At 38.8% G+C, this 22,825-nt stretch overlaps 1 protein-coding gene across 3 annotated transcripts in view; it reads left to right on the top strand.

The window, feature by feature from the left end:
• PRKD1 (protein kinase D1) overlaps window positions 1–22,586 on the top strand; it is a 431,283-nt gene extending 408,697 nt beyond the window's left edge. For all 3 annotated transcript variants that reach the window (XM_036736930.1, XM_036736933.1, XM_036736931.1), the window contains 3 exons: window positions 381–648; window positions 20,519–20,604; window positions 22,156–22,586. In XM_036736930.1, coding sequence (XP_036592825.1) covers window positions 381–648; window positions 20,519–20,604; window positions 22,156–22,374 — 573 coding nt within the window. In that variant the 3' untranslated portion in view covers window positions 22,375–22,586. The remainder of the gene's footprint in view (window positions 1–380; window positions 649–20,518; window positions 20,605–22,155) is intronic.
• Window positions 22,587–22,825: the final 239 nt, after the last annotated feature.

The following is a 22,825-nucleotide window of genomic DNA, read 5'->3' as shown; positions in this document are numbered from 1 at the left end:
ACTTTGACAGTAACAGACAAGTTTGCAAGAAGGGGAGGGCTTGTAGGGAAAGTTAGTGAGTTCATTTTGGGACGCATTGAGTTTACAATGTGTGCAAGACATTGAGTTTGAAGTGCCCAATAGGCAGTCTGGGGGTCAAGAGAGAGGTGAGGTCTGAATAAGTACATCTGAAAATCTTTGTCTTAAAGATCATAATTTAATCATGGGAGCTAACAAGATCGCCAAGTGAAACAGCATGGAGGGGGAATAGTAAACTTTCTGTGCACTGTGAGAACTACCAATCAACACATGTTAAGTTTTCCAGGGCTGGTCTTGAACTCTAAGGGAATATAATAATGATACCTGCGAATCGAATTTTATTCCGTTTTCATTACAAACAGGTGAAACTTTGTGACTTTGGTTTTGCTCGAATTATTGGAGAGAAGTCTTTCAGGAGGTCAGTGGTGGGCACACCAGCTTACCTGGCTCCAGAAGTTCTTAGGAACAAAGGCTACAATCGTTCTTTAGACATGTGGTCTGTTGGGGTTATCATCTACGTAAGCCTCAGCGGTACATTTCCGTTTAATGAAGATGAGGATATACACGATCAGATCCAGAATGCAGCTTTCATGTATCCACCTAATCCCTGGAAGGAAATCTCTCCTGAAGGTAACCTCTGTCTTGACTAGAATCTGCTCACACGGCAAAGCCTCCCTATGGGGCAGACTGATTATGTTACATTATGGGAGTCCCAGAACTTTCTGAAAATACAAAAACATAGTAAAATATCTGACTCAGTAGTCATTAGGATGCTAAAAACATTTTCACTTGAATGTGAAAAATTAACCTCATTAATGATGAAACAGGTTAGACCATTCCTCTTACTTCTGACCTAGATACCAGTGTTTGCTGCCCCATTGAGAACCCACACAATACTACTAAGGAATCTCTTTGTAAAGTGAATTCATATTTCTCTATAGCCTAAATGCTACAGTAAGACATAAGTTAACAAGAAAACAACTAACGAGATCCTCAATTTGATGAGGATAATTTTTTGTGTATGTTGGGGTGGAGGTGAGGTTGGGGGAGACATTTAGCTTTTGAGACAATTGATATTATTTTTAAAAAATTTTGTAGTTCTTGGATGTGTGTCTCTTTCTACATATATGTATATAAATATACATATATGTATATACATGTACATATATGTGTGTATATATGTATGTATATGTATGTATACATATATACATATGTGTGTATGTATATGTATATGTATGTATGTATATACAGGGCTTCTTAAACTTTTTCCACTCTTGACCCCATCAGTGCTTTGTAAACTCTGGGTCATGTACCCACATGGGATCGCAATCACAGCCTAAAAAGCACTGGATCTGTGTCTGTATATCCATACAAACATATATACACAATTTGCTATTCTTGGATGTGAGAGAGAGAAATCCAAGAACTCCAGAGTTTTGTGTATAGGTATGTATGGATATACAGATGCATTTCTATACATATATAGACCCACATATATCCCAGAATCACAAAATTGTATGATTGCATTTATATTGTATGTACACATATATGCATGTATAATACAATCATATGATTTTGTAATTCTTTGCTATATCCTCAAGAACTACAGAATTATATGATTTATGTATACATGCACATATGTATATATTTAGATATAGACACACATACACACTAAAAATGTCTCTATGTGTATATGTATGTATATGTATATATAATGTCTTTCTGTTTATGTATGCATATAAATATATTTATGTATATTTGTATCTGCATGCATATATTTACATATATACACATATGTATGTATACATACATATATGTACATACAAAGACAGAGACAGACATATCAATGTTCATCATTCATCTGATCGTTAGCTAATAGACCTGAGGCACAGCATACAGTATACTCTGTATACTAAGTCTCATGAGAGATAACGGGACAGTGGATATTTTGATAGGGGAGCCAAAGAGACCCAGGTTTCAGTCTTGCTTTGTATACATCTTAGTTGTACAACCATGGGCAAGTCATCTAACATTTCAGTGTATCCAGAAGCTTTCTAAGATTATATGTTCAGGGTAAGTTCTTTGTCTGCAGTGATAGAGGGACTTTCTGTAATGGTAGCTCCCTCCACAAATGAATTTCACAAATTTACATTCCACCTCCTGCCTTGGTAGAAATATATTGTTATTCTTTGGCATCTTTTTCAGTGGTGAAGGTTAAAACAAGGGTTCCTGATTCACTTCAAGCTATCGTCAGATAGAACTGAAGTTTCAATATGATGATGTCCTTAAGTAGCCCAAAGTGGTTTTCTAGTTTCCAATTTAAAGCCAAGGTAGAGATCCAAGACTCAACCATTTTTCAACATATTGGCAGGCTATCCATTAAATGGTTCATTTGCTTTGAAAACAGTTGCTGATACTGTGTAAATGTACGTTTCTTAAAAAAATAGAAAAAAAAGTTTTGATTTGTGTCAGCAACTTCCATTGACAATATATTCTTGAAACAATTGCTACCGATTGGAGCCCTGAAAATGGTTCATAGCTTGGCATGTTTTCTTTAGTATACCTCCTCCTATTCTCCAGAAATCCAGAAAGATACATGTTCTTTCAGTTATCCAAATATTAATGGAACTATTTAAAGCTAGCTCTCTTTTTTTGCCTGTTGGGGTGTGGTTGCGAATGCTTTATTTAATGGGGAAAGAAAGATCTTCTAGTCGATGGATCATATTCATATCCAGCAGTTTTGTTTGGATTGCTTTTCACTATTTCAGAAGGTTAAAGCTGAGCTAACTTCTAGAGATAAACTCTCTTTTATTTGCTGTCTGTAGAGTATCATTAAAAGTAGTGTTGTAGAAATGGAAAAAAGTGCGTGTATAAACCACCGATAGTAATTTAAGTTCATGTGACCATCACAGTTACTAAATATCTCAAGTGACCATTACCAGTGCTTTGGGGTTGCCATTAGCAACATCATCAACATCCTATAACTAATATTAAAATTCATCCAAATAGCATATATCCGGATGGAAGGTGTAAATTACAAGAGAGCCATAATATACTCTCCAGTATATGCCAAATTTTCAGGCCAGTATAGTAAAGGCAAAATGTGAAATATCCTTTAATACTACATGAGGTAAGTAATAGGAGATAGAAAAATAAAACCTCCTTGTGACCTGATCTTGTCAGGAAATTTTTTTTAATCTTTCATGTTTAAAGTTATTTAAAGTGACTAACCCTCTACTCCAAAAATCCCATAAGTCAATCAGACTTTTTTTGTGGTAGGCACAGGGGAAAGGAATAAGATCTTCACTTTTAAATTTTTCTTGGAACATGGAGAGAAGAGCCATACTTTACTTTTAGGAAGCCTGTCCTACCATCATCATGGAAAATGGTTGGCCTTGCATTGTGGATGTCTTTAAGAAAGATCAGGGCTTGAGCTGTGCCTTGAAGGATGGCTAGAATTTGGAAATATTGGAGAGAACATTACAAGGAAGGGGGAAATTACATGAATAAAGGTTAGGTGAATCCATAACCAATATTTATCTGACTGCCTGGTGTATGTATAATTAATATTAATAATATTTTAATTTAATTTAATTTAATAATTAATATTGATACGGTGAGATAGGTACGTTAATGTGGCTATAGCTGATATTCCCAGTACGTCCAACCAGATAAGACAAACTCACTACAAAACATGTAACCTTACTTTTGAGTTGATACCTGCCCACAGAGGTTGACTATTTCTCTTCTTTCCTCCCTTCCTTTCCTTTCCATTCCCTTCTTCCCTCTCCTCCCTTCTTCCCTCTTCTCTCTTTTTCCTTCTCTCCTCCTTTCTGTCCACTTCTATCCACTTAATTCTGCTTTTCGAAATCGCATCTTACCTGGTGGCCTACACAACCTCATGCTGAAATGTGAAATGATCGTAAACAAACAGTGTCATCCCATTGAGGGTAATGGAAAATCGAGCACTTATTTTCTCCTCCAGCTAGGTTCAGACATGCAGATAATCCTCTGGGTCAAGATTTGCTTAAAGCAGAATGCCCTGGCCCAAAATGAATGTGGCAGGAAAATAAGCCAAGGAAGTCAGGCTCAAGAAATGGGAGCAGGAGGCCAAATACGATGTTAATAAATGGTTAGTGCCAAGGATACAAACAGAATTGTCTTCAGAAGACAGGATTAACAACTTCAACCGGTAGAGCAATAGATACTAAGAGTTAATATAGGAGACACTAGACTGCCAAGCCAAAGTCCAGAGCAAGTTTAAAAAAAAAAAGAATCAAACAGATTTGTTGGTGGAAGTCATGACAACACAGATATAATATTTCAGCTGTAATAAGGGTTCCCAGACGTCCTTATATGAGCAACCCTAACCAATTGCCTATCCCTCTTGGTGTGTCTAGCTTAGATAGCATATGTAAGATGAGTTAATGGTTTGTACTTGGTCCAGAGGCCTACAACCAAATGTAGATAACTATGCAAGGATAGTTGAGGGTTGAGTATATAATCCTTAGATGATACAGATTTTTCTTCCCTTACAGAAATTTATATACATTGAGTTTAGATTTTATTTTTTACCGGGTGTGTGCGTGCGTGCGTGCGTGTGTGTGTGTGTGTGTGTGTGTGTGTGTGTGTGTTGGTAGGAAGAATAGAAAAGGGGAAGAAAGGTATAAGGACTTGGGCTGGTATTGCATTATGCTGAAAAGGAAGAATTATTTTTTCTTTCTTCCTCTGGTAGACATTAACTTAATGAAATACATCAAGTGATGATGTTCTCACTTTATTTTTGCAGTCTGGTTTTTGTGACCCTACAGGAAACATTTTGCACCCTACCTCTGACTCTCTTTAAGAACATAAGGATTGAAGTGAAGCTGACCATAGAGTACTTGAGATATTGTAGCTATTAATTCATAATGTGTTATTGCATAAATCAAGGATTGATAAAATATCTTTGGGAAAAAAAGTTTAAGATATAATAAGGATATAAAGGCAACCAGTAAATATATATGTTATATTTATGATGTTAGATGCAGACAGGAAGGTCATACATACATACATCTGTGTATGCATACGTCAGGGATGGACAGTAGATGACAGAGAGAATGATAGAGAGATAGAGACATACGATAGACGACAGCGATAGATCAATAGAGTATGTATGTATGTGTCTATATGTCTAGTAAATGAAACTGTTAGGGGAAAAATAAACATGTCCTGTCGGTGCCTTTCTGTGACCTGCTGAGCTTTCTCATTACCGTCTACCATCATTGTGCTTCTATTATAGCAGAGATCAGTTACCATCACCTTTAAATGGAATCACCTCTGTTCATATCATAAATAACATATCAATTGAAAAGCTGCTTGAGCCCCAAATCTGACATATAAATAACCAAATAAATCTTTATATTTTTTAACTGACTTGTTCTTGAAGAACTCCTGCATAGATTTTTTTTTATGATGGAAAAGTTCTACAAACGAGGTTATGACTCATCTGAATGACAGGTTTCTTTTTCAGTCTGTTCAGTGTACTGTATTGCTATAATTTTGAGAGAGGAGTAGAGAAGAGAAAGAAGGAGGGAGGGAGGGGGAGAGAGAGAACACTAAAAACCAGGGAGATTGAGAAAGGCTTCTCATAAGAGATAAACAAATAAACAAACAAACAAACAAACAAATAAATAAATAAATAAATACACACACATATATACACACATATATATATACACACACATATATATACACATATATATATACACACATATATATATATATATATAGCCAATATAATTCATCGTCGTCATCTTTATTAGTCTCTCAGCTCTTTGTAAGACTTGAACCATCATGAACTTATGATGCCCTAAATCTTACTTCATTAGTTTTAGAAGCCACTTTTCTTCCAATATCACCCTCTATTAAGAACATTTCATTAAAAAGAGAAACAACACTTTAATTCATTCACAAAATAAGTTATTTTTGCATTAGGCCAGCAGTTCTTAGCCTTTTTTGTGTGTCCTGGATCACTTTTGAAGTCTGGTAAAATCTATGGACCCCTTTTCAGAATACTAGAATAATGTTTTTAAGAACACAAAATAAAATACATAAAATTAACAAGGAAAACCAATGATATTGAAATTGTTGTTCAGTCGTGTCTGACTCTTCATGATGCCATTTAGGGTTTTCTTGGCAAAAAATGCTGCAGTGGTTTGCTATTTCCTTCTCCAGCTCATTTTACAGAGGAGAAAACTGAGGCAAATAGGGTTAAGTGACTTGCCCAGGGTCCCACAGCTAATAGGTGACTAAGGCCAGATTTGAACTCAGGAAGATGAGTCTTCCTAACTCCAGGTCTGGCACTCCATCCACTGCACCACCTAGCTGCCCAATATATTGAAATATAGTCACCAAAATTTTTGAGGGGGAGAGAAAGTTCATGGGCTCAAAGTTAAGCACCCATGTTTTAGGCAAACATCCATGTTTCCACTTCTATAGATAGTCAGCCTTTCTCCTTTTCAGTTATTAGTCAGTCAATATTAATTGCCCAGTACACAATAATCTTTGAGATAATAACATGATAATATAGAGAAATGTCCATCTGTTTGATCATGGACAAGTATATCCCTTCTCTTTTACACTGAAATCCAAAGATTCAGAAAATAAAATGCATAGTACCTATAAATATATTTAATATTTAGATTTGGTTTTGGAAATGTGTTGGGAACTATGTATTCTCAACCACCAGATGGTAGATCTGTTCAGTGGAATAGTTAGAAATCCCCAAGTACCTGTACTTCGTAAACCATATGATAATTTTTCGGGCAGCTTAGGTAGCTATGACTTGCTGCTTAGGCAGCAAGTGACCATTTTCGCATAGCCAGTACCTATCAGAGCCAGGCCTTGAACCCAAGCACTCCTGGTTGGTCTTCTGTTTACTGGATCATGAGCTATATGAGGGCAGAGATTGCTTTTTGCCTCTTTTTGTATCTGGGGTGCTTAGCACAGTGCCTGGCACTTAGTAGGTGCTTAATAAATCTTAATTAACTGACTAAAAAAATAACAATCCCCACCCCATGTTCAAAGGAGGTTAGAAAATAAATACTATCCTCAACATAGGGATATAACTGGATGTCAGAGCCAAAGACAGAGACAAAGGAAGAAATTAAAACACAACCCTTTCTAAACCAGTATACAGTGTAAGACTGAAATGAGTAGAGGATTTAGCAGAGAAACTAGCCTGATCAGAGCAACTCTGGGTCTTGTAGATGAGGTCAGGAATCCTGAATTAGGTCTAGAATAAAAGGTGGAGTGTGATCTGAGCAATGAAAGAGGAAAATTCTTTTGGCACCTACCGGCTGAAGAGATTGAAGGGGAAAAAGGCAAAGGCCCCAGGTAATTGAATGAGGAGGCTGGTATCACTAGCAAGGTGAGAAATCATTTGCTCAGAGACAAGGATTTTTTTTTTTGCTCTGAGAGCGATGAGCTGGGAGGTTTCAGAAATGTTGAAAAGGGAGTTGTTCGAGTACTTGGTGCATTTCCCTCATCAAAGGGCATTGATAAGATCAACTCGAGAACTGGTTGGAAATTTGAGCAGCTTCAGAAAAAGGCGTGTAAAAAGTCATCAAGAAACTGCTGTTCCCCCCACTGTACAAGTGGTTCATGTTACTTTATCTGACATTAGAGAGGTAAACAGAAAGCAATCAACAGGGAAACAGTAGCAGGAAATTGTCTGCCGACAAGCCCCTCTCGTGCTCGCTGGAGATCAATTTCTACGTTCCCAGGTGAAGATTCATCAGAGGCACCTTTGCCGAGCCACCTGCTGGGACATTATCTCTTGGCTTCGGTCATACACTTTAGTTGGAGACTTCAAGTATTGTGCTTAAAAAGGAAACTCTGACTTCCTATATGTTCTTTCCTTTAGAAAAGAAAAAGAAAGGACTGAATTTCTATTGATGTGTTCAACATGCTTTTAATGAGAAACTATCTTTAGTGTTATGGCACATTAGTGAATTCAACTCATTCTTGTAGCTGTTAGCTTCAGTGCAGTATTTCAGCTTTCTGGAAGACCCCCAAAGAGTTAAAGCACAGTAAAATACAGCATAGCCAACATCTTTAAGGTTGTGTAATAGCTCTGGCCTGGCTGAAAGCTTAAGTTTCAAAGTGGAAAGAAATGAGACACTCAATAGTTTATTCAACAGTTAACAAAAGGAAGTTTATTTAGCTGTATTATGAAAAGGATACAGCTTTGAGCTGGAATAGACTCAGCCCCTTCCCCAACTTCCATACAGAAAGGCCTCTTGTTAAGTAGGACAGGGTGTGGTGACTTTCTGCTGTGGATCATCCACCAAGTCTTAAGGACACTGACTCCACCTGCTCTTAGGTGGCCAAGAAGCCTACGCGCCATTTGGCTTTAGCCTTCGTCTCCTCAGCCAGTCAAGTCTCACAGACAGCTTCCTTTCCTTTTAGGGAAAGAATTAACCTGGCCTACTTGGCAGGGACCATGGTGAATATTGCTCCTATCACAGACTAAGTACTGGAGAAAATACAAAGCTTAAACAGAAGAGTCTGTGGTCTCAAGGAATTCACCTCCATTTCCTCACCTGCAAAATGAGGGCTTTGGCCTAGATAGGCCTCTAACAACTCTTCCAGTTCTATTTTCCTGTGATCCTGTCAAGCTTTAATTTTCTAATCTATAAGAAAACGCTCGCTATGGAGGCAGAAACCTTGGCTGCAAATCTCAGGAAAGGAAGGAAGAAAAGAAGGAAGGAAGGAAGGAAGGAGAGAAGGAAGGAAAGATGGGAAGGGAAGGAAGAGGAGGGAAAGAAAGAAGGAAGGAAACAAGCATTTAAGTGCTCATTCTCCTAGGATCAAAGTTTAACACATACAGGCTCCTGGATAAGTTGCTTAATCTTACTGGGTCTCAGTTTCCTCATTTGTAAAATGAGGAGGTAAACTAAATAGCCACCAAAGGCCCTTCCAGATCTGTATCTCTAATCCTACAATTCTAGAATGAGGCCTTGTACCAAAATCTCTCTAGGGCCCCTTACAACTCTAAATACTATAATCCCAATGGTGATAGGACATAATTCCTACTTCCCAGTCATTCTTAGAAACATATTAAAATCTAGTTTTGATACAACTCCACTTTTAAAATTAATCTGGCAGGATTCAGAATGCCACAAATTACTTTTGAATGAGACAAGGTTAAAAAAAAAGCAGCACTGATACAAAATGAAGCTAAATAAAAGCTTAGCACCTCTCTCAGCATGGAGTATGTCTTGCAAATATAACCATGTGCCCAGACTCTCAAATTAGAAGCTTTAGGCCTTGAGGAAGAATGACACAGCTGCAGGTCTCCCTCTTACTAAGTATTATTCACAACAAAAAGTAAAGCCTATTGAAAACACAAGACCCAAGTAGATGAGACCCAGAGATCTCATCTTGTCCTAGACAAAAGACAGACAATTGCCATTTTAATCATTAAACTCTGTTACAGTTTATTGAGCTTGCAAATCTAGGAAGCCTTCTGAATTTCAATGACCAAATTGATTTGACAACAGACTAACACCACTGTCAAACGGTAGAGAGGAAGAGAAGACTGGCCACTGAGCTTCTCATAACATGCATGCCAAGCCCCAGGAGTCTGTCCAGATTGTTAGGCCCTAGTTAACAGACTTGGATGGGTCAGAATCTAGCAGGGTTGAACTGTTTGGAAAACACTCAACTTAGAATTCTGCATATAGCTGCAGATGACTGAAAAGTCAAGAGATCTATAAAATAAAAGATGGACACAAGATGATGAGAACAAATATGCAACCATTAGAAGAAATGTGGAAAATTCGCATTTGTGTTTCTTCAAACAGAAAAAGAATGTGACAATGGCTGGGAAAAAAATTCCCTAATAGTAATGACTTCATTTGTTGCAAAAGAAAGTAAAGCACAATTGATGGATTTTTCTTTAAACAAATATTTCCTTTTAGAGAACAACTCTGCAGAAGGGGTTTTGAACAAGAATGTCGACGTTGATTATACCCCACGTATGAGCAGTTTCCTTGTTCACAAAGAAACTCAACAATTGAAAACCTGTGATTTGTACTTTGATTTCTAAGTTTCTAAACGTCCAAGTTTATTCGATTCTTAAAGTATCACAGATTTAGCGTCGTAATGTTTCTTCAAGGCCATCCATCAAGTCTCTCGTTTAACTCCTAGGAAACAGGGTCAGAGATGTGAGAGGTCGTCACCATGGTCTCACGGGCAGCAAATGGCAAAGCCAGGATTTCACCCTACGCCACTGCGGTCCAAGTCCATTATCTTTATGCTGGTTCTTGTACCTCTTGTAAATGGTAATTTCAGAGTACTGTACCGTTGCAATGGAAAGCTATCGTTGTGTTGCTTTCTTCTAATGGAAGATCATTAGTTATGTCAGTATAGTAAGGTAAATTCTTGATTTCTGCCTTCAACTTTGCAAAACACTGTTGAATGCTGAAGCTGTCATTCAGCATAGCTCACAGGATTAGACTTGAAAGGGAATTTAAGACTCATCTAGTGCAACCTCCCGCTTTTACAGATGAAGAAACTAAGGCTTAGGGAGTAAAGAGACTTACCCAACTTGGTAGCACAGTGCCTGTAGTCTTGAAGACCTTAGTTCAAATCCAGCCTTGGGCACTAGCTGTGTGACCCTGGACAAGTCACTTAACCCTGTTTGCCTCAGTTTCCTCATCTGTAAAATGAGCTGGAGAAGGGAATGGCAAACCACTGCAGTATCTGCCAAAAAAACTCCAAATGGGGTCATGAGGACTCAAACTCGTCTGAACAATAACATGCGTTTGGTAGGAGATTTGGAATTCGGACCCAGCTCCTCTTATTCTAAATGCAGAATTCCTTCCACTGCACTGCACGGTTTCCACTTGTACCTATTCTTGTGCGTCCCGTTAGACCTTTCACGCTACGTGGCCATTCTCAGAAATGTGAGAATGGATGCAAAACAGGGGTACCATCCATCATCGAATGTCTCTCGACTGAGATCAGAATGGAAAAATAAAGATTTTGGCTTGCCTTGAAAGGTCTCAGACTTCATTGGGTTTCTGTGTTTGACCAGGGAATGGAGAGAGATTAGGATATTCTGTTGACTTGTTTACAGTGTGTAGCCTTTGGCACCGGCCCACTGGAACAGCTTCCCAGTGTTGCCCAGCAACAGCATGCAGAGTTGTGAGCTGGAATGTGGAGGGTTTTGCAAAACGTTTTTTTTTCCTAAATAAACACGCGACTTGCCATCAGTGTGAAGCAACTCATAAGGGAGATTAATAAGTACTGCACAGAGACAGGTAATGAGTCAGAAGCACAAAAGGAAGGAGCTTGATTTAACAGAAGAAAGGGAAGGGAGAGGCTAAAGGAACCATCCACTGCAGTTCTACTAGAGAAAGAAAGGGCACGAGGAAAGGATGTCATTAGAGGGGAAAGTGAAAGAATGTGGCAGCTGAGTAAAAGCCCAAGAGTAAAACTGGACCTAGGCAGAGTAGTTAGCACCGGACACTCCCACGCACAGAGTTCCCCTTTGAGGGGAAATGTTTTTTCAGAGCTTTGCACGTTCTGTAAAGTTGTGTTGACACAATGTCCTGCAGAATAATAATGGCTGATACTTACATAGCCTTGTATTACATGGTAGCAGATAGCATTTCAAAGCTCACAAGGTACCTTGCATAATGTGTGTCATTTGATATAATCCTTACAACAACCTTGCAAGGTAAAGTGCTGTTACTGTTAATATTTTACACTTGAGGAAACTGAGGCAGAAAGCAGTTAAGGGACTTGCTCATTATGACACACCTAGTACATATCTGAAGCAGGATTCAAACTCAGGTCTTTCTGTCTCTGCCGTGTAGCTGGGAACTGCCCAGAACAGGACAAATTTTCTGTTGTTGTTCAGTCTCTTCATGACCCCATTTGGGGTTTTCTCAACAAAGATACTGGAGTGGTTTGCCATTACCTTCTCCAGTTCATTTTACAGATGAGGAAACTGAGGCAAACAGGGTTAAGTGACTTGTCTAGAGTCACACAGCTAGTGTCTGAGACCACATTTGAACTTAGGTCTTCCTGACTACCAGGCCTAGTGCTCTGTCCACTGAACCAATCTAGTTGCCTTCATATATTTTTAAAGGAATGGACATTATGAGTGCCCCTGAGAAGGGAGTACTTTAAAAATATTCTCATGCACTCAACGGCATCCTAGAGATCTGAAGGATCTGATCCATAACCAAAAAAAAAGCTGTTTTGTTAATATAGAGATCTCCGGGTGAAGAAGCTCCCTCTGCAAATGCAGATTGGCAAGCATTCTGCAACTTTAAAATTTTAAATTTTAATTAATTTAATTTAACGTAAGTTTTCAATTTAAACTTTAAAATGCAAAAACCACAGGTTATTGAGTCAGAGGACCTCATTCAAATCGTGCCTCTGACTTTTAGGGCCTGTGTGACCTTAGAGAAGTCACTTAACTTCCTTGGGGCTCAGTTTCCTCATAAAATGAGATTAGCTGGATTAGCTGGCCTCTGAGCTTCTTTTCAGATCTAGAGTTTTTAGAGAATTGTCTGGGGCACCTGTGGCTTAAGCAACTTGCCCGTGGTCAGAGGCCTGTGAGGTGTCAGGACAGGAGCTTATACACAGATGTTCCTGACCCTAAGGCTATCTGCTGTGCCACATTGCTTCATTGATACCTATACAGAAATGACCAATGCACAATCTTCCCACTATTGCCTTCTGGTTTATGCACTGGATGCCAAACCTGGTGTATATTTTCCTTGCAATTCACAACGTGTGCATAGTGTGTTCCTGGATTTCAATGTTCCTTCCCTTAGTTCATCACAGGTAAAATCTATATGTCAGGCTTTCTAAGAGCTCTCATTTTCGTAGTATTACCTAAATCTTAGGATTTAAATCTCCAGTTTATTTCATGGTATTTTTTATTTGTTCAATTACAAACCTGTCTCCAAGATGAGCTCTGATGGATCTAGGGGTCTTGAACTGCCATCCAGAGAACTGCCAAGTTTAATGCTGTTAAATCTGATAAATTCTTAACTTGTCAGCATTTTTGTCTTTCAAAAAGGGGGAAATTGCTGTTCTGGACTTCATTCTTATCCACAATGAAATGGCAGGGACCTTGAGAGAAAACAACTTTGCTGCTCCAGAAGCTGTGACTTCAAGGAAAAGTAGAGGTGGTTATAATTAAATATGGAGCTTAAACTTTAAGAAAGCAGATTTTTAAAATTCAAAGCAAAGATGAGCATGAGTCCATGCCTCATTACCTCTCATCAAATCGAGATTGTATAATAGTGAACAGTTAAGTAATCCAGGTCCCTGGACCCGGAGTCAGAAAGACTGGAGTTCAAATCCAGCCTCAGACACTGTGTGACCGTGGGATAATTACTTAACCTCTGCCTACCCCAGTTTCCTCAACTCTGAAATAGTGATGATAAATGATAAATGAAAAACAAAACGCTTTTTGTGAGGGTCAGATAGAAGGCCAGTTGAGCTCGGCCTACAGCGTAGGAAGGAGAGAAATATCAATAGCTAGAATGATAGTTTGGGACCAGGTTGTAAAGAGCTTTAAAAGCCAAACAGAGGAATTTGTATTTTATCCAAGAGATAAAACATTTAACCAATTATCTTATGATAAGCTTGAGGAAATGTAGGCCCAATGCTCATACTACAACTGTGCCCGATGAATGTGAATAGCGAATTCCATGAAGTGGTCTCATTACTTGAATTTTCACCCCATATTTCCATTGGGCTGGAACTAACTGCCACATTGTACATACATTGTAACTTTGAGTAATCTCAATTTGTATGGTGTGACTGCTTCATGGGATTCAGAATTCAAAATAATCAGGACCCAGCCCTGTTAGAGGGATTCTCCACCGGTTGGCCCTCTCTATCTAGAGTGTTACTTAATAATTGTATCCATCTAGAGGGAGGTCTCTAGTGAGGACCACGGGGCTCTGTACCTAATATCCTAGCTCCAGAGATAAAAGGGACCTCAGGCATTATCTAGTTCAACCTCCTTATATTTAAATAAGAAAATTGAAAGCTAGGGAAGTTAAATGACTTACCAGTCATGCCAGTAGTAAGCTCATACCCGTATTAGGTGAAATTTGAAATTCAAACCCAGGTCCTCTGACTCCATATCCAGCATTCCTTCCATCATACCAAGCTCTAGAATTAATTAGAAGGAACCTTAAGTGCCATCTAGTCCAATCTTTTATCCTTGGCAGCAATTCTTTCAACTTGGCCCCTTCCTATTCAACATTTTCTCAATTACTTGGGTGAAGACATAGATGCTTATCAGATTTGCAAATGACACAAACTTGGAAGGGAGAGCTACTATGATAGATAATAGCGTCGAGATTCCAAACAATCTCAGCAGGCTGGAATCCTGGGCCAAAACCCACAAGAAGAAATTTACCAGGGAGAAATGTCAAATTCTGCACATTAAGAGCCAAAAGAATTTCACAAGTACAAAATGGGGGAGACCTGGCTAGACAGGAGTTCATGTGAAAAAGCTGCGGGAGGGCACGGTTGACTCTAGGCTTAAACTGAAGCCACAATCCAATCCGACTGCTCAGAAGGCTATCAGATTTAGATGGCAGTTCGTGGACAGTCATTTTTACACTCTGCTGTGGTCAGATTATATCTGCAGTATCCCAGTGAATTATATACACTGCATTTTAAGAAGGACAGTGACGAGCTAAATTTATCTAGAGGAGGAGGAGAAGATGGCAAAGGTTCGAAAATACAATTTCGTATGCATGTCAGAACTGTTAACATAAGGAGATTTAGGGAAGACATGACATTTTCCTTCATGTAGAAAAGTAGGACTTGCTATTTGTAACTCAAGGATAGAACTAGAGCGAAGACACAGAGCTTACAGGGGTGTAGAATTAAGCTCACCTTTCTAATAAGAGCTGTCCAACAGTGGAATAAAGTAACGTAACAGGCAGGGAGCTTCTTGTCTCTGGCAGTATTCAAGGAGAAGCCATGTAACCGTCTTTCAGATATGATGTAGAAAGGATTTTTTCCCACTAGACAGGAGATTGCATAGTCCTAACTCTGACACTAGACCACCTTGTGACTGTTTGAGTCAAGTTATTTCTCTGGACTTCATCTCCACCATCTGTAAAATGAGGGTGTTCAACTAAATGATCTCAGAGGGTTCTTCCAACTCTTACATTCTGTGTCTTACTTGTAATTGTTGGCTTTTTGTTTCATGGACATGTTTTATCTTCTTAAGGAGACTGCAAGCTTCTAAAGAGCGGGGATCATACCATCTTTTATATACCCAAAGTGTTAAATACAGAAACTATGCTTCCAAATAATAAATAAAAGTAGGAGAAGCAGAAAGAGGAGTGCTCTGGAGTCAGAAGAACTGGCGTCAAATCACTTCTGATGTTTCCTTGGGCAAAGTACCCTACCTTCTTTGGCTTCCACTTGCTCGTCAGTAAAACGATGGAGCTGAACTATATGGCCCCTGAGATCTCATAACTCTTATGTCTATGAAGGGAGTAAGTATTTATAAAGCACTTACTATGTGCCAGGCACTGTGGTAAGCACTTTTTACAAATAATATCTCATTTGATCCTCTCAACAACTCTGTAAGAGAGGTTCTATTCTTTTATACATTTTACAGTTAAAGAAGTGGAGGCAAATAGAAGTTAAATGACTCGCCCAGGGACATACTGCTATATAGCAACCTGGACATGGCACATACATGAAAAAGCCATTTCTGATTTTAGTTGGTATAGCCTCAGTCTAAGCGAAATAGGCAATGTTGTTCAGAAAGAGACTGATTTAAGGGTTTTTAACATTCAGCATCAAATATAGGAAAACTATCAGGAGCTGTCTTCACTGTTGGCCCAATTTAACAAATAAATACAATAAAAAAAAATCCTTAAGTACCTACTATGTATAAAGGGGCAGGTAAGTGGCACAGTAAATAAAGTGGTGGTCTTGGAATCGAGGAAAGCCTTCATTCAAATCCTGCCTCAGACATTTACTATCTATATGACCCTGGGCAAGTCGGGTAACTTCTCTCAGGCTCAATTTCCTTATCTATAAAATGGAGATAATAAGAGGGCCTACTTCAAAGAGTTGTGAGAGTATCAAATGAAATGCTGTTTGTAAAGCCCTTTGCAAATCATTATGTAAAAGTTAGCCAGTTCTGATCACTACAAAGCGCTGGACTAAGCACCCTAGGCAGTACAAAAATGAATACAACATAGCCTCTTCCCTCTAGGAGCTGAAAGTCTAGCAGGATCGATCATACACGTGCAGTACAAATAACTATCACAAAATAAATGTGTAGGAGTGTCACATGCAATGAATTTTTGAAGGAAAATCATTTTTGGCTGAATGTGGGGGGATGGAGGGGTTAGATGAAAGTATCATGAAGGAGCTGGCTTTTGAGCCAAGCCTTGAAATAGGAGCATGATTTACATGCCTGAGGGGAACAGAATATATTTCCTGGGCCAAAACATGGAGACAAGGATGAAGAAGAGTTCAAGGATGGTGAATAGTCCAACTTGGCAGGAATGGTGAATCCATAATGAAAAGGTAGGCTGGTTCCAGGCCAGGGCAGGCCTTAAATGTCATCAGAAGGAATTTGGATTTTATTGGATTGATACTACAGGGTCAGTGAAAGATTCTGATCAAGAGAATGACTTGATCAGAGGTCACCATCAACAAGATTATGCTGGGAAGGGAACACAACAATTAAACCGAATTACTTCTATTTTCTATGCAAAAAGCCATTCACTGGTATCCTGGAATTTGGATTATTTGACCTGTTTTCTGAGCTAAGCCCTTCAAAAATAGCCATGTGACCAGCCTGCCTTCCCTCCATCTAGTGTGCCTAACTCGACATGTTTGAGCATTAGATTTCCATTTTCTTAGTGCCTTCTATTTATATGGATGATGCTGCCCAGTTGTCTGTGAAATCTCTCTATGTGTATGTATACATGTACACAGGCACAAACATATATATCAACTTACACCTCTGTATACATACACACACACACACACACACACACACCCATGTTTGAATAGACATAGAATTCTCTCCTTATGTCCGTATAATATTTTCTGCATGTTAGATGCTTCCTATTGCCTTGATGCTACATATCCAGCCGCATAGGTGCCTCAGGTCCTACGGCACTTAATGAGGCTGCATGCTTCATTCAGCAGGACGATTTCTCCATCATCGCATGTTACACTCCACCCACAATGCACCTTCTCATCCGGCACTGCTCACCTCTCTATTCAGGCATGTGGTATCACTGTGGGGGCCCATTGGGGTGAACAACAATAATGACAAGTCTTTTATTGGGCTGCTTTGCTGTTGCCTTCCTAATTATAGAATCCAAAGCAAAACGAGTGAATTAATTTTGTGCATTTTCCCTGAAGTTTCTGGAGAGACCATTCCGCTACACATTTCCATCACACATGAGCTCTGCCACTGTTGGCAGCCCCCAATTTTTGCTGTCCGATTTCCTAGAGGCTTGAATAAAGAATGAACTTTACTCACCAGCGAACAAATCTTTTGAATGGATATTTTGACTCACATGCTCAAATAAGTGGTTTACTTGGAGAGCTACATTTTCAAAAGATCTTGAGGGCATACGTGTGGAATTTGAAATTGGACTGTGCCCTGGTACCATAGCCGGTACAAAAGGAGACAGGACCATTGGAAGCATTTGGATGTATTGCCCTGCACATGACTTCTCCATCAGAAAGTGCTTCGTGTATTTTGTGCTATAGCCTTTTGACATATTGAAGGCTGCAAGTCATGGAACACTACAAAGAACTGAAATTAAGGATCACCCAAAGGGCAGTGGGGAGGAACGTGATGGGCATGAACAGGCTGGAGCACATTACAAATGGGGGTTGTAAAGAAGAAGCAGTGGAAGGAATGTAATCAAAGAAACATATAAGCAGTGAAAAGATGGGTAAGACATATAAGTGAGAAGTGAGAGAGAACCACTGGGCAACCTCTGTGCCCCAGTGTGATCATATCCTTACAATTTAAAAAAGGGGGCTCCTTATAGTGAACTTATGGGAGAATCCATGCGAGAACTGAACTGTATAGGCAGGTGTGAATGGTTTGGTAGGAATACTGAAACTCCAAACCTAAAAAGAATACTCCATGGCCAAAATCATAAGATTATAGATCCTTTTAAGGAGTAGTTGAGGAATATGGCATAGTTATGGGAACACATTATGGATGGCAAAGTAATCGGGATAAAATTTTGCAAATGGTTATACTAAGCTACTTTGATAGAAGACTATATTCTAAGTGATGTAGTTATAAGAGTAGGATGAAGAAGTCACCTTAAATGTCACTGCTTTGTACAAATTTGCAGATAACATTAAACCCATTAAACATTAAAATCAAAATGCTTTATTGCTTGGATACACTGTGAGAATATATTTCAAAGCTATGAATGAGCAGAAAAGTAGCAAGTAAGTATCAGTACGGGAAAGTATATCCTAATGCACTTAGGGAGAGACTGTTTCAAAATATACTTAGGAGAGGGTTTAATTTTCCCCTAAATTGTAAATTATTATAAGCCAGGCCTGTGTCTAATTCATCTTAGCTTTCATATCTAGTGCAGAGTCATGTAAACAGTAAGACCTATTAAAAGTCTGTCATTGAATTTAATAAGTTACAGTCCTAAGAAAATGGACCAGAAAGCCATGGTAACTGGTCCAAAAAGGGCTACGGTCTACCTCGTTATCAAATTTGTAAAACCATCTTACGGCTCAACAGCCTCACCATCTGATACTTTCCTTTGAATTTAACTCCACTTACCTATAGTCAAATACAGGTATGTTCAAATGAGGGCCAGACCTGGAGCTTCTGTTCCAATAGAAGACACCCAGCATGGAAATTCTTCCCACTTAATGCAAATCAGCAACTGAGAAAAATTATTTTTTACTTTCTGACTATATTTTATACTTTATGTATTATATAGATGAATTACTTCTATAGTAATAAAGTTATAAATATAGTCCTATAGTCATAAAGTATAAAATATGCTGAGTATACTTTATAAAGTATAAATATATAAAATATACTGTGAGAGATTATTTCTCTGCCATATTAATAGCCAGTTATTAAAACTGGGGAGATTCCAGTTTTTCTTTTCCTTATCCTATTTCCTTGTCCCATCCCTCATGGACAGGACTGTTGAAAGATAAGACTAACATTCTCCTCATTCTGGGTATTGTTACTGTACCGAGCTAGCTCAGTCCTGGTTTGGGGATATAGATATTTTGTCTAGATTACCCAAGGCTGGAGGTGGTCTGGGTATAGGGAGAGACACTCTGTCTAAGAATGACACAGTGTCACTCTCAGCCCCACGTTGGAGTGAGGTCACTTCTCTTTGTAAAATCTACCTCTCATTGACTGTTAACCTGTCAGAGTTTATTGTCACCCTCAGGACCACTCCAGGCATATGAGCTGTGAGCTTCCATCATGGTCTTTGGCATTGGAGAGTACCTCAGACCTCCTTTTATTAAAATTCTTGCATTATTAATAAAATGACTAATTACCCAGAAGTTATATCTGTCAAGCTTTTTTAAACATCACACAACTCATCCAAAACCTATAGCCTTAAAGAATTTACTGGGGGTGGGGGGAGTGTTACTGAGGTGCCCAGATCCATGCAATTAGCATGGGTCAGAGGCAGGCCTTGAACCACCTTGCTCAAAGGCCAAACCCTTCTCTCCTATGCCTCAATGCCTCTCACATGTAAACTAATAGTCCTTAAAACATTTTTATCTACTGTCTCAGGAAGATTAGATTAGGCAGTATAGGTTAGAGGCAGAACATGAAGCAAGATATTCGCAATGCCAAGGCCACTCATCTTTCCATTTTATCATGCTTCTCCAAAATGAAGTATGTTCATAAAGAAACAAGCCTACAAGGAATAAATAGTTTCACTGGTTTTAGTCTGAAAGTCAATGGAAATCACTTCTCTCCATTTACTTTGCATTTGCAATATTCTTCATTTGTATTACAATATTTCTGCAACGTACTGCAATATTCTACATTTGCTCATCTATAAACACATCTGTTTTCCCCAGTAAAACATAAGCTCTTTGAAGACAAGGACTGGTTTTTGGTTTTTTGTTTATTTTTTTATCCCTAATACTCAGCAAAGACCTACAACACAGTAGGCATTTAATAAATGCTTGTTGAACGAATGAACATTTATTATAGTATACTTCCTGTGGCTGTTCAGTTGCTATCTTGGAATCTACAAGAAAGAGGCTAAAATCCATTCATTAAAGTCCAGAAGAGTTTGTTGTGACTCACGTACTTTATGTTTAATGATACAGCGCTAAGGTGGAAGCTACAAAGGAATGTAAAATACATTGGGAAATTTGTCATCCTCTTATAATAATGACTTGTGACATGACTGCCGATCTATCAAATGCTGTAAATTAAAAACAAATATTGTTCCCCCAGCCATCGATCTCATTAATAATTTGTTACAAGTGAAAATGAGAAAGCGCTACAGTGTGGACAAGACATTGAGTCACCCGTGGCTACAGGTAACCCAGCGGTCACTTTATGTTCTCTCTCAGCAGGATAAACTACGAAATATTTAGAGTAGTTTGACTTTTGTGGGTTTTTGTTTTGATAAAATGCTTAGTGATGTATTTCTCAGAATGAAAATGCTTCAAGAATGACAAGGCCTTATCCTAAGTTATGTTCATTGCCAAAAGGCATAGAATGCCTTCTAATTTAACTGTATTTTAGAATGTATTTCATTTTAAAGAAATAATCCCCTAACTATATAAGCTAGAAGAAACAACCTCCTTTCACCCCATTTTCCTGAAAAAACACAGGGCATAAGAGCTCAGAGGGCTGGATTTATAAAGCATCTGTATTCATGAGGCACATAACCAAAGAGATGCCCATCTGCTCATTTGGTCTTATTTTGCAGGATGGATTTTCAAAATCTGAGCTCTTATTCATTCAAACGTACAACAGATATTTATCATATACACTTAAAGTGTGTTCAAAAACACTTAGCATAACTAGCTCTAAGTTGAAGATTAATTCTCATAAATGGAATATTCAGAGCTTAGACATGTAACAGAATACCAAATTAGGAAACTGCACGGCATAAAATGTTTGTATTCCTAAATCAGGCAACTTCAATTCCACGTATAATGTAAGATATATAGGAGAAGAGTTAGACCAACAGGTGGCATGTTTTAGGAGATAGGGGGTCATCCTTGGAATCTGGAAGAATTCAATTCAGATCCTGCCTCTGACATGTTCTAACTGTGCGACCATAGGAGAGTCATTTAACTTCTCATTGCCCACAGGTAATTCTTTAAGACTGCAAGGTGACGATGACTTGCCATTCTACATAATTGGCAGAAGGGAATTTCTTTACTTAGAGTCCCCTATGCCGAGGAAATCACAGCCTCAGATCCCTCCTGCCCCTAAAACAAATTGGAAACTCACATTTGCCTTTGTGCTGTCTGCCTGTGCTGACCCTATCAAGTTAGGGTAAGCTTAGAAAAGATGAATTACTTCTATAGTAATGAAGTCATAAATATAGTCATAAAGCATAATATGTAGTCATACAGTAAATATAGTCATAAAGACGTATTACCTCTAATTGCAGAGTTGGAACTGAATTCCATAGGAAGAATTCTAAGGCTCAGAGGATTTAGAACTAGAAGGAACTGTAGAGGTCATCTCATACAGACTCCTCACTATACATAGAAGAAAGTTAAGAAAGGTTACGTCATAGGATCATAAACATTGAGCTTCAAGAGATCTCAGAAGCCATGTAGTCCAATCCCTCATTTTACAGCTGTACAAACTAAGACCTAGGGTAGGTTAGTGATTTTTCTCAAGGTCGTACAGAGAGCATCATAGGTAGGATTCAAACCCAGGTTCTTTGATTCCAGATCCAGGTTTATTTCTATAGGTCAGAACAAGGCACCCAGTATCACAAAGGGAGTAGCAGAGCCAGGATACAAACTCATGTCTTCAGACTACATTGCTTTCTCCACTAAAGCATGGGCTTTGTGGCTGCTAAGTTTAATGATCTCATTTTTAACATTTTGGATTTTCTTTCCCAGGACTATCAGACCTGGTTAGACTTACGAGAGCTAGAATGCAAGATTGGGGAGCGCTACATCACACATGAAAGCGACGACTTGAGGTGGGAACAGTATGCGGGAGATCAGGGTCTGCAGTATCCGGCCCACCTTAGCGACCAGAATGCCGAGCACGGTGCAAACCCAGAGCCAGAGGAAACCGAGATGAGAGCCCTCAGCGAGCGGGTCAGCATCCTCTAAGTTATAGCCCCTATAATCTGTCAAAACACTGTGGAATTAATAAATCCATACGGTCAGGTTTAACATTCGCTGTGCAGAACTGCCATCATCTTCTGTCAGATGGGAACAAAGCTGTTAAACTGTTAGTACTGTTGATGTATCTTAGTTGCCAAGACAAATCAACAGAAGCATTTGTATTTTATGTGACCCAACTGTGTTGTATTAACAAAAGTTCCCCGAAACACTAAACTTGTTCTTGTGAATGATTCATGTTATATTTAATGCATTAAACCTGTCTCCACTGTGCCTTTGCAAATCGGTGTTTTTCTTACTTGAGTCTCATGTTGGTAAGAGAGTGAAACTTTCCACAAAATGGGGTCTGTTTTGTGTGCACCACTAATATTGAGCGTGTAAGCAAACTCTTGAAGAGTAGACGATTACAAGTTCTGTGTTTCTGGAACTCATTGGTAAA

Source organism: Trichosurus vulpecula, chromosome 8 (assembly GCF_011100635.1).
Source record: "Trichosurus vulpecula isolate mTriVul1 chromosome 8, mTriVul1.pri, whole genome shotgun sequence".
NCBI classification, from domain to species: Eukaryota; Metazoa; Chordata; class Mammalia; order Diprotodontia; family Phalangeridae; genus Trichosurus; species Trichosurus vulpecula.
Note: the sequence above shows the minus strand (reverse complement) of the source record. Positions and strands in the feature narration are given on the sequence as shown.